The sequence below is a fragment of the Tachyglossus aculeatus genome, chromosome 8, assembly GCF_015852505.1.
Source record: "Tachyglossus aculeatus isolate mTacAcu1 chromosome 8, mTacAcu1.pri, whole genome shotgun sequence".
Classification (NCBI taxonomy): domain Eukaryota; kingdom Metazoa; phylum Chordata; class Mammalia; order Monotremata; family Tachyglossidae; genus Tachyglossus; species Tachyglossus aculeatus.
This window is the reverse complement of record NC_052073.1, coordinates 18,614,604-18,627,588: the sequence shown is the minus strand read 5'-3', so window position 1 is coordinate 18,627,588 and position 12,985 is coordinate 18,614,604. Positions and strand designations below refer to the sequence as shown.

Below are 12,985 nucleotides of genomic sequence, written 5' to 3'. Positions count from 1 at the left end.
CTTAATAAATGCCATTATTATTATTATTAAGAAGAAAATATGATTTAAACAAATGTTAACATGTACACACAGAAAAAGTTATAATTACCCTCACTGTTGACCCCGGCTAACCAAACTGCTTGCATATGTTGATTTGATTATCCCTTGAGTTCACTAACTTAGTGCCAAACAATGTTTTTTCCCTGCACTGGCAACAGTAGCTTTGATAATACGCTTTGAGGTTACGAAGTACCAATCCTGGATCTATTTGAGAGATAACCTACATACACAGCTATACTGTATCGGGTTCCTGGCAGCTATGCAGTGGACCCATGTATGCCCAACATATAAAAAAATATATATATATGCTACTCAGAGCGTAAATACGATAAAAGCTTTGCTGTGGGTGCAGTTTAAAGAGTGCTGCTTTGGCAGTCGATAGACCTTGGTCTTAGTTCTGGCTCCCCAAGCTGGGACCAAGCTATCAGTCAATGGTATTTATCCCTGGTGAAGGTTTCTGACTGATCAATCAATCAATCAATCGTATTTATTGAGCGCTTACTGTGTGCAGAGCACTGTACTAAGCGCTTGGGAAGTACAAATTGGCAACATCTAGAGACGGTCCCTACCCGACAGTGGGCTCACAATCTAGAAGGGGGAATCCCTTCTAGACAAATCCCCATTTTATAAGCATCCATCCCATCAGGAATCCTGAAAAATCGCTGGCCCCAGCGGGCAGCAAAGACCACAAGCGGCTACTGAGGCATCCACCTTCCAGGACAAGTTACCACAGCACAGCACCAGTACTACGCTCTGGTCATTTTGGCCATCAATAAATTCTGCAAGTAAAAATATTCTTGCGTGCCTTTTGTCGTGTGCTTCACCCCAGCCTGCCCACTTGCTCATGGCACTCTGGGTTCCTGCAGGTGCGTGACTGGTAGGGACGAGAGAGAGTATGCGTAGGCGCTGAGCAAATCCCTAGCACCATAATCGACTCCTTTAGACAGGTTCTCGATCCTGAGATTTCAGGACCGGGGCTCTTCTGTCAATCTCGACGGAAGGCTCCATCAGCGCACTGCAAAACCACTCTGCTATCCCAGAGTACGAAAGCACCTTATGAAATACTGGTATTAAAAATTCAATCAATCAATCAATCAATCAATCGTATTTATTGAGCGCTTACTATGTGCAGAGCACTGTACTAAGCGCTTGGGAAGTACAAATTGGCATCACATAGAGACAGTCCCTACCCAACAGTGGGCTCACAGTCTAAAAGGGGGAGACAGAGAACAGAACCAAACATACCAACAAAATAAAATAAGTAGGATAGAAATGTACAAGTAAAATAAATAAATAGAGTAATAAATATGTACAATTCAGTAGTCTAACTGTAGAAATGTGCTAGGAGTGTTATACTGTAGGAGGCTGCACTTCACTATAATTCTAATTTAATTCACTACTAATTTAATTTCCTTTGTATTTGTCTACATTTTTTTCTTATCTTAAAAAGAGATCTAATTAAACAATTCAAATAACACTCAAGACTATCCCTTTCCTAAAAATTTGGCCTACTCAGTACTTCTAATAACCGCCAAACTGACACTTAATCAATCAATCGTATTTATTGAGCGCTTACTGTGTGCAGAGCACTGTACTAAGCGCTTGGGAAGTACAAGTTGGCAACATATAGAGACAGTCCCTACCCAACAGTGGGCTCACAGTCTAGAAGGGGTAGACAGAGAACAAAACCAAACTTATTAGCAAAATAAATAGAATAGATATGTACAAGTACTTACTGGGATCACCATAAACAAAGAAAAGTGAAATTCAATGTCAGGAATGGCCACATTCTCCCTTAAAATGAACTGAGTGCCAATCCTTAGCTGACAGCTACTAACTTGTGTAGAAGAATTCTAACCCCATCATGCAATGATTTACTAAACACATGCTCCACTCTGTCAGCTAAACAATTCCTTACTTCTGACACTGATTTTTTCGTAACACGGCTTGAGGTTCATCATATCTTAGATGACACCAATTTCAAAGGAACCTCAGATTTTGTAAAACTGTATTTTATTTGCAAATAATGCTTTCCAATACCTACAAGGTATAGCTGCATACATATTATTATTGCATTCGAATTTAGAGGAAAGCATTACAAGTCAGTTTATGGATTTGAGAGCCTTTTTGAATTGCAGATGTTAATAAAGCTGGGGTTGGGGAAAAGATAAGGGCAAAAATTAGACTTCCTTTTTCTATTCTGTTAAATCCCGTGAAACCTATGTAGTTATATTTTCTTCCTTTTAAAGGATGTTCCAATTCTCTTTAAGTCATTAAAAATAATTCAATTAAGAAATGATTGAAATAACAATCATAAAATGTTGAGTAATATTGAAAATTATGCAACAAAATCATTCCGTGATTTAAAGAGAGACTATTTTAGATTCAGTTGGACGATTTCACTCTATCCATGATTTTCAAAACATTTTTAGCAGTAGACTATATTTAAGCCTTTTAATCATTTTCTTTTGACTAGAGCTTTGTTTCTCATAAACATGCAAAGTACACCGCTTTCAATTTGCAATTTACTGAATCCTAAATCTGCATAAATTCCAGTTCTCGTGGAGCACACAGTGGGGGCAGATGGGATCTAAGGGATTGTTTACTCAACTACAACACTGAGCATGCAAATAAACATTCTGGTCTTAAACAGCTAGTTTTTCTAATCAAAAACTGTCCCAGAGGTCAGAAAATGGAGTCAAGATAACAAGAGGCAAGGACTCAACAGCTGGTGTCCAGAGGATTCCTCCCCCTACATTTGTTTGTAGTTCATAAATTAGATTTTTTTTTTTATTCACAGCTTCTAAAAAAAGAAAGTATTAGCTTCTTTGGGACCCAGTAATCCACTTCAATGGCTCTTAAAAGAAAATCTACTACGGAAATTCAATTTGCAGTAACAGAACACAAAATATACAGAAGCTCTTAATAAAAACTGAATTCCTCAACTGAGTTTTCCATTTAATGTACCTTAAACCATTCCAATGATAGTATAAAGCATCTAAGAGTATTTCACCACTCACTAACTCTTGCCACTTCTTTCTGAAAAATGACATGGATTCCAGCAGTGGAGAAGTGAATGGGGTAGCACTGTTAGAAGCAAGAAAAGACTCAGTGTTGACTTTTTTATTTTTGTCTTCTTCCACTTCTTCTTAGATTGCAGGTTTACCAAGATAATTTTGAGTTATCCGTATCTTTTGTTTCCAGCACTGAGTTGCTTCAAGAGTAACAAGCCAAAAGGCAAATCAGAACCTTGCTGACTTCATTCAGTTAAAGGGGAAAAACCATCCTATACATGATCTTTCTTTAACAGTAACATTTAACAGGTTTGATATCAGTAGCCACAGAAGTGCTTATTGGAGTTACAACTTCAAGAGAAAAAGACAACACTTATGTTGCACTTTTCTTGAAAGTGCTGCAGTACTGAAGCCAGGTTATTCCTTTAACCTTAATTCTGGTTTCAAAGATTAATAGCTAAGCATAACATCCTCTTTAATCAGAGAATACGGGCAGATCTAGAAGAGGATATAAGCCAATGTTCATTTTGGAATTTTTAGGGTTTAGAACCACCAGTGGGAAAGATGCAAGCAGCGGCATCAACCCCCCTCTAGACTGTAAATTGGTTGTGGGCAGGGAATATTCATTCATTCATTCATTCAATTGTATTTATTGAGCGCTTACTGTGTGCACAGCACTGGACTAAGCGCTTGGGAAGCACAAGTCAGCATCATATAGAGACGGTCCCTACCCAACAACGGGCTCACAGTCTAGAAGGGGGAGACAGACAACAAAACAAAACATGTAGACAGGTGTCAAAATTGTCAGAACAAACAGAACTAAAGCTATACGCACATCATTAACAAAATAAATAGAATAGTAAATATGTACAAGTAAAATAAAGTAATAAATCTGTACAAATATATATATAAGTGCTGTGTGGAGGGGAAGGAGGTACGGCGGGGGGATGGGGAGGAGGAGAGGAAAAAAGGGGCTTAGTCTGGGAAGGCATCTTGGAGGAGGTGAGCTCTCAGTAGAGCTTTGAATGGAGGAAGAGAGCTAGCTTGGCAGATATATAGAGGGAGGGCATTCCAGGCCAGGGGAAGGACTTGGGCTGGGGGTCGACGGCGGGACAGGCGAGAACGAGGTACAGTGAGGAGGTTAGAGGCAGAGGAGCGGAGGGTGCGGGCTGGGCTGGAGAAGGAGAGAAGGGAGGTGAGGTAGGAGGGGGAGAGGTGACGGAGAGCCTTGAAGCCGAGAGTGAGGAGCTTTAGCTGGAGATTTTTGAGGAGGGGAGTAACGTGCCCAGAGCGTTTCTGCACAAAGATAATCCGGGCAGCAGAGTGAAGTATAGACTGAAGTGAGGCGAGACGGGAGGATGGGAGATCAGAGAGGAGGCTGATGCAGTAATCCAGTCGGGATAGGATGAGAGATTCAACCAGCAAGGTAGAGGTTTGGATGGATGAATATGTCTGCTATATTGTACTCTCCCAAGCCCTTAGTACAGTGCTCTGTACGCAGTAAGCAGTCAATAAATACAATTAACTGACTCTCAGCTGGTCCCCCTCCCTGACCACATCGCTAGAAACCCTCACTGCCCCAACACCTCACCGCTATGCCATCTTAGAACCTCTCTCCCTTCCTGCCCTCCACAAAAGGACTGGGAAGGACCCAGATTGAGGGAAAACTGAGAACACTGGAAGGCTATGACTCTGGCTGATAGGGATTAAGACTGTGAGCCCCATGAGGGACACGGACTGTGTCTAACCTGATCAGCTTGTATCTACTTCAGCACTTAGTACGGTGCCTGGCACATGGTAAGTGCTTAAGAAATGCCATAAAGAAAAGAAATGACTGTGCCAATTCTCACTTGTGTATTTCTTCCAGAGTTTTGCCCACAGATGTTAAATAAATACTATCATTGCTCCAAAAATGTAGGATATATTTACAGTAGTTGTAGATTCGTAAGTTCTTCAATTACAAGATGTAAAAATCACACTTTTCTAAGAGTAAAATAGCAGTCCTATGCAAAGACAAGACCTCTCTCTAAATATCACTGATTTCAAACTGGAATAATCTATTTCTTAATGCCCAAAATTCAAAATAATGAGGAGAATTTGCACAAGAACAGTTCTGGGGGAAAATGGAATGGAAAAGGCACATCAATAAATGTACTGGGGTATTGTATCCAGGACCACCGTGTTCCCTAAGTTTCAAAACACATGGGATTGGGGGTAAAATATATACTATGTGTCCTCACCATGTACTCACATATACTCTTGTTTTCATGTTTTTCATGAGATATTTGACTTGCAGTCCCATATGTATACTAAATTTAACATATATTTTTAGGAATACATCATGTCATATAAAAAATAAGGATAGTGCGGGGGTACTATGGAGTTTGGTGGAGAGGGTTAGACCACATCCCCTTATTTCCCAGTGAGACAATAGTTCTCAAATGCCTAATTTCCTACTTTTTCTAAGTATACAGATATTCCACCTTAAAAACGTGTCTTCTTACCCCCCTCATAGTAATGCTGAGTGGAATCCTCAAATGACCGATCATAGCTCTGCTCAGTGTAAGATGACTGTTGGTAGGCGTAATCACCATGACCTGCAATCCAAGAGGGAGACAGACAATAGAAGAAATATAGGTGTACCAATACTAATTTCACATGCCACTTAACGGGATGAAGATTTGGAAAGGGCTATATGAAGGAAATATCCCTGGAGTCCAAAATGGGACCCAGGTATTCCCTTGGGCTGCTGCCCAAGTCCCCTTCTCAGGGGAGCATCCTGGACCCCCTGGTCTGGCTCCGAAACAGGGTTTCTCCTCTGGGCCCTGCAGCACAGCAGTCTGGGGAAAAGGGGGCTAAATTTAATTTGCTTCCAGCTTATAGAAAGGGCCTGCAGAAAAATGAGCAGGCACTTGAATTCTGCTTTTCCCCCTAGAAATGGAGTCCAAGATCAGAAATGGGATCTTGGCATCCCTGCCCTCAATTTGCTCCTATGTCAACTATGCTATAATCTATAGACCCGTCCCCCCAAGTCTGCCCAACAAATGGAGGTTACAATGCCCAGGGCTAAGTTGAGGATCCCATTCGTTTGATAGGCTTTTTGCTCAGGGAGTGAATTACAGTAGAGAAAGCAGAGATTAGGTGATTTCACTCCACACAATCACAACTGCATATTTAAATAGGGTACTTTTTGAGCACCTAAGGTTTAGGATTGGTTTACTGCGTTGTGTAAGACACCAAAAGTGACACAGAGTCAATTCTCCCATAATGCCTGTTTTCAGAAAAGATTTCAGATAGAAAGCTAGTGGAGAATTAGGGAATTTTCTTCCGACAATATGTGTCCTTCTGGAAAGAACACAATTTGATGGTAAATGAAACAACGACCTGCATGCACGTGGTATTAGTCAAGCCATGGGTGCCACAATGTGAGTTTTCCTTCACTGGGAATGCAGCAAGGACGTGGATCCCTTGTTATCAGAGAACTGACTGCACAGTGCCAGAACTCGGTGTAAAAGAGAAAAATCTGAACATCTGCCTATGGTATGCTAAGACTGAGGCAGTATTTAAAGCTCTTTGATTTTTGAAGCATTTAAGTCAAACATGTATTTAAGAGCAGAAAAACATCCAGAGAGATTTCCATCCCCAGCCCACAGCGTAGTTACCGTCTGGGTAGTATTGCTGATTCATTGGCTCTGATGTGCCTTGTCCGTGGCTGTATTGCTCACTGTAATACTCTTCTTGCCCCATATACTGCTGAGAAGAACCTGCAAACCAGGGAAAGACTGATCATTTTTAAATGTCTACCAAAATAAGGGAATATTTTAGGGATTTAAATATTTTTTGAGAATCCAAACTTAGAGATTGTCTGGGAGAACTGAATTTTACAGGTTTGGTGCTCTAAAATTTTCTTCTAGATCATATAAAATGGCTTTGATAGATCTCAAAATGTAGGCAATTTAGATTCAAATTGCGTAGTCAGCAATAAGACAAAATGCCCAGGGACAAGAAAATGACAGTAACAATCAATCTTTTCCTTTTATTCTGAGTTCACATAACCAGCTTGGCCAAATAAACACCTAATCTAGAAAACAACAAAGAAAACCTCATAAGAAGTACCGAAACCTGATGCAGACTGCCAGTATTTTGTGGTTGCATACTTCCCTTTGCACTCCATCATTCCCCGGCTATCGTTCACTCAAGAATGCACATGCTGCAGTTCTTCCCTTACGAAATTTTATAATCCAAATGTTTATTAGTAGGCTTTGAATTAATTTCTTATTGCTTTCCATACAAAGTTGTGAGAGATATATATAGATATAGAGAGAGATACGTAGACATATGCAACATTTTTGTAAAACTCAGCTGCTGGGGACATTCAAAACTAAAGTCTGATTAAGGTGAGCCCCCTGGCAGCTCACTAATTTCCCCTGCCTTACTGATTTGTTGGATTCCTCCTTGTCCAGTCTGTAAGGAAAAAACACTGTATTCTTTCTGAGAGAGAGCAAAACCTTCAGCTTTTACCTTGCTGTGAGGGTCTGTAAGGGCCCATGGGCCGCTGTCCCATCATGCTGTTGCCTTGATTGCTCTGGCTCATCATGGCAATTGAGGACTGCCCTTGGTAATGTTGAGTCCCTCCTTGTGCTGAATTGTAATGTGATGTTGCCGCTTGCTGGTGCATCATGGAGACTACACAACACATAAATAGGATATCACAATTTTCTCCCACCCAAAGATATGCCTTCAAAGGAAGAGTACAGCTTTCAGTTACATTGAAATCTTTCACTCTTTTCCTAACCACTTCCCAAAAAAGAGACTATGAAATGTAATAACTACCCCCTTCCGATATCTATCCAAATTACATTTCCTGCATATTAACCTAAACCAGTGTCCTACTATTTAGTCAGATCACCTCATCTTTTTTGGTCAGTTATTATAAAAGGCACCAACACCCCTACAACTGGAATACAACAGAAAGTACGGATACAGCGGGATTACCAAAAGGGATTTTATTTTTCCTCTATACATGTCTTTAGTCTCACAGTACCTAACAGTCTCCTACAGACTATAAAAACCATCTTTTAAATGAAATTTCTCTTACAATAAACACCACCTTTCTCAAGTTGGTCCCCATGGTGTTATACATATGTCTAGTATTTACATGAAGTACTACTAAGACATTCTGGCTAAAGCTTACAGTGACTTTTCAGAATTCTTAAATGGACAATATGCAGTTTCAGGCAACATTATCTCTGGGTTTTACCCTAAAGGTTCTCTCTCTATATCTTCTACACAAAAAAGATTGTTTTATGTCATGTGCATAAAGAGAAGCAGAGAAGTAACATAGCCTAATGGATAGGGCATAGGGCTGCGAGTCAGAAGGACCTCCCAGCCTCTATCCTTCACTCTGTTGCCTGGATTATTTTTCTTCGAAAACACTCAGGACACATCACCCCGCTCCTCAAAAAACTCCAGTGGTTGATCATCCTCCTCTGTGCCAAACAAAAACTCCTCTATCATTGGCCCCTTCCTTCATCTCCCCCTCGTCCCCCTCTCCATCCCCCGCATCTTACCTCCTTCCCTTCCCCACAGCACCTGTATATATGTATATATGTTTGTACATATTTATTACTCTATTTATTCATTTATTTTACTTGTACCTATCTATTCTATTTATTTTATTTTGTTAGTATGTTTGGTTTTGTTCTCTGTCTCCCCCTTCTAGACTGTGAGCCCACTGTTGGGTAGGGACTGTCTCTATATGTTGCCAGCTTGTACTTCCCAAGAGCTTAGTACAGTGCTCTGCACACAGCAAGCGCTCAATAAATGATTGATTGATTTAAAGCTCTCTAACATCCTGCCCCCTCCTCCCTCACCTGGCTTCTCTCCTTCTTCAGCCCAGCCTGCACGCTTGGCTCCTCTAGTGCTACATTCTCAATGTGCCTCGATCTCACCTATCTCGCCGCCGACCCCTACCCCATATCCTGCCTCTCGCCTGGAATGCCCTCCCTCCTCAAATCCGACAGACAACTACTCTCCCCCGCTTCAAAGCCTTATTGACAGCACATGTCTTCCAAGAGGCCTTCCCAGACTAAGCCCCACCTTTCCTCATCTCCCACTCCCTTCTGCGTCACTCTGACTTGCTTCCTTTACATTTCCCCCTTCCAATTCTCAGCATTTCTGTAAATATTTATTTCTACTGGTATCTGTCTCCCCAGCTCTAGACTGAAAGCTCATTGCGGGCAGCGAATGTGTGTTTACCACTGTATTGTATTCTCCCAGTCAGTTAGTACAATGCTGTACACTCAGTAAGTGCTCAATAAATACAACTGAATGAATGAATGAAAAAATACTACTGAATGAGTGACCTAGGTTCTAATCCCAGCTCTGCCACTTGTCTGCTGGGTGACTTTGGGCAAGTCACTTCACTTCTCTGGGCCTCAGTTCCTTCATCTTTTAAATGGGGGTTAACACTGTGAGCCCCAAGTGGGGCATGGGCTTTGTCCAACCTGCTTAGCTTGTATCTACCCCAGCACTTAATGCAGTACCTGGCATAAAAACAAAAAACAAAACATGCTTCATCTTCAGAAGCCATCAGAGAATTTTAAAATCCAAAGCAAAGGGAAGGAGATAGGCTACCTGGGTTAGACTGCATGTTGATATTTGTTCGAGACACATAATTGCCTATTGATCCTTGACCTTGCATTGGCACGTTCTGAGACGCAGGCACAGTGTGGCTATAACCGGGCCCCGTACCATGGCTGCTGACTGTCATGCTCATGGAAGTGGTTGGCATGGTATTCTGAGCTGACTGCTGCATGGACACATGGCTGGGACCTGGTGGACAGTGGAAAAAAAAACCAGATATAAAATAAAGCTACATTTTGATAACACATACTAGGTGTGGGGTCCATAACCCTTAAGCACTGGGGCCCCCCCATCTTTATACTTCCTGAAATGTATTTTAATATGCATCTTCCCTGCTGGATTGTAAGCTCCCTGTGGGCAGGCTATGCCTACTTACTATATTTTACTCTGCCAAGTGCTTAGGTCAGTACTATGCACACAGTAAATGCTCAATAAATACCACTGATTCACTATATATATTGGGTGCTTTTCTCCCCCCAGGAAATGCTTCTTATTTGGCTAACCAACAGAACCCTTCATTGCCATACACTGCAATTCTCAGTAGTTGGTTTTACACTATGGCTTAAGAATGTGACTGTTATATTGTTATACTGTACTCTCCCAAGCGCTTCGTACATTGCTCTGCATACAGTAAGTGCTTAATAAATATGACTGGCCGACTTACTGACAGACAGGAAGATGTGCTAAATAATTCCCCTTAGGGGAGGCTAAGCAACATTTTATGGTATCTAGCAGAGACCATGAAGTGTTCTGTGAACCTCCTTCAATTTTCCCACACTGCCCACACTACCACATGTGACACAATACTTATTTCCCCATGCTTTGCTTCTGGTTTTTCTTGGAACTTGATTTGTAACATGTTTCATCTATGACAGGGATTTGTTTTGTTTTCAGATGGTTTTGGATGCATTAATTTCTCTCTCTCCCATCCAGTCACTCCCACTTGCCCAATCACTTCATTTTCACATTATTCTGGGAAAGGTTTCACATTTCCACCTTTCAGAGACTTTCTGCGACAGTGAAAGCAGATGGGGTCCTTTTTTCTAAGCTCCAGCTGGCCTTGTGTGGTAGGCCCTTAGGAAACCCTCAAGGGGAATGAGAATATATATCTACTTGACAGCAGAACCTTGGGGTAGATACAACCTCCCTCAGTTTTGTTAACGTGAAGAACGGTGGAATGGGGCAGGAATAATTGGGATAGGAAAGGGAAGCCATACGAACTCACTGAACTAATGAGTATTTCTGTGAACTCAAGATTTTTTTAGGCCATTTGTAAAGATGTATTAACATTTACATCCATTTCAAAATGCTCAATGCTGCATGTAAGCACACAGCCACAAATAAGGAACAACTAGCAGACTAATTTCACAAAAATTAATGAATGTTTAGATTTTTAGGAACAAAGTGACAATATAAGAAGGTAGGAGAATTTCCAAATTCTGAAAGTTTTCAGAACAGATTTTTCAGATAACAGACAGGAGGCCTAATATAAAACAGCAAAGTTCTGAACAACACAGAAAATGGAGGTGCCATATACTGGAAAATGAATCATTTGCTAAATTCATCAATCACTCTGCAAAATGGAGGACAACATCTTGGCCTTTGCTTTTGAAAAAGAATACAAAGCAATTATATTTAATATTTTATCAGTGTATTTTTAGAACTTTATATAATCCAAGATATCTTTTAAAGCAAATTAACTCACATGAGAACTGCTTTTTTGCTTCCTTTAAAAAAAAAAAAAGAGTATTCCAGAAGGAAATAGAATGCTAAATTTCAAAATCAATGTATATCTGGGTAATCATTTGCCTCCTATCAAAATACAATTAATTCATGGATTGAAACCTTTGTGGGACTATTCAATTCCTAAACCCTAGCCAGGTGGGAGCGTTTCAGCATGTGTTTGTAAATTCCCAAATGCCTGAAAGGTGAGCTCTGCAGTCATAAAAGATCTCCATCCCTAAGTATACTCTGCATTAATCATTTTGTTGCCAAGCAACTGTAAAGCAGCACAAAGGAGATTCTCCCGTACTCACCATTACTAATCTGACTCTGCATAAGAGAAGAAGGAGGAAGGCCTGTCCCAATTGCCTCGCTCAGATTGCTCTGGGAATGGAGAGATTGGTTCGATCCACTTTGAGTCATTCCTCCTGGACCCAGATTCATGTTTTGCGTTGGTGGCTGAAGACAACCAAAGGAGTTTTGGGTTTTTTTTAAATCACGGACTATTTAAAAAGATTACGACCGACAAATAATCACACAAGGATACACTGGTTCAAGTATCAATAGGATTCTATATTTTTAGAAAGATTCGTTTGGTTAAAGTTAAATCATAAATCGTGTGTACTTCTTTGAGAAAAGTTTGATATATACTAAATACTAGCTGCTAAGCATGTTGACAAAATGCTCTACTGAAACCTTTTTGAAACAAGCAAATTTATTTTTCACCTAAGAGGGACTGGATAGACAGTAAATGTATAACTATATAATGCCCTTGCATAACCCAACTATCTTTTATTTTCAAATTTATATTTACAAAAAAAGAAGTAGAATTGTTCAAAGCAGTGTAACCTGACAGTAAAGGTATATAAATGCATATGCTCACTACCCTAAGAGAAAAATGTATATGTTCATTAAATATTTACAATTATTGAAAAAACAGAGACCAAAACATTTACTTTCTTCAAACATTTCTGACAATATGATTTCAATTATAGAGCTGTGGGATGGAAAATGTTCATTATCTCCTTGGACATTTGATTTTCACCGTGGACCACTGATGGTCAACCCAGATAAGCAACTGGATTTCACTTTGGCGATATAAACAAGATATTTTACTTCCATCCACTGTAACAAGGTACAAGTAATTCAAAGAAGGAAGTGATCCCTTATGACACTTAAGGGTCTTAGTTTTATGAAGTCAACGGGTTACGGTGACGGAAATAAAAATCATTTATTACTGTATTACTGTAAACTCATCTGCATCTTCTGATCTATCTATTGAACTCCATAATCACATCAGTGGAAAGGAAGATGGATGATGAAAATCAGGTCATAAAAATTACAACGGAAAACAACTTCAGATGCTACATTCCAACTACATTCAGAACCGTCTAGGTTCTAACACAACATGTGCTTTCACTGTGAGTCTTAAATAGGATGCTTTTACAGAATTATCAGGCATCTGCCTGGCTTCAGCTGATGGAAGAAACGGTTTTACACATTATGGTATCAGATTTGAGGTGAATACAACACAAGTTTTTAAGTACTGCTACTCTAGCTGAAGG

The 12,985-nt window shown here is 40.3% G+C and overlaps 1 protein-coding gene across 1 annotated transcript in view; it reads right to left on the bottom strand.

Annotated features, from left to right (window-relative positions):
• The window catches only part of SS18L1 (SS18L1 subunit of BAF chromatin remodeling complex), a 45,387-nt gene that overhangs the window by 6,055 nt on the left and 26,347 nt on the right, over positions 1–12,985 (bottom strand). The window contains exons 4-8 of the mRNA XM_038750437.1: positions 11,735–11,879; positions 9,690–9,887; positions 7,575–7,739; positions 6,716–6,817; positions 5,558–5,650 (exon numbers count right to left, since the gene is read on the bottom strand). Of these exons, the coding sequence (XP_038606365.1) occupies positions 5,558–5,650; positions 6,716–6,817; positions 7,575–7,739; positions 9,690–9,887; positions 11,735–11,879 (703 nt within the window). The remainder of the gene's footprint in view (positions 1–5,557; positions 5,651–6,715; positions 6,818–7,574; positions 7,740–9,689; positions 9,888–11,734; positions 11,880–12,985) is intronic.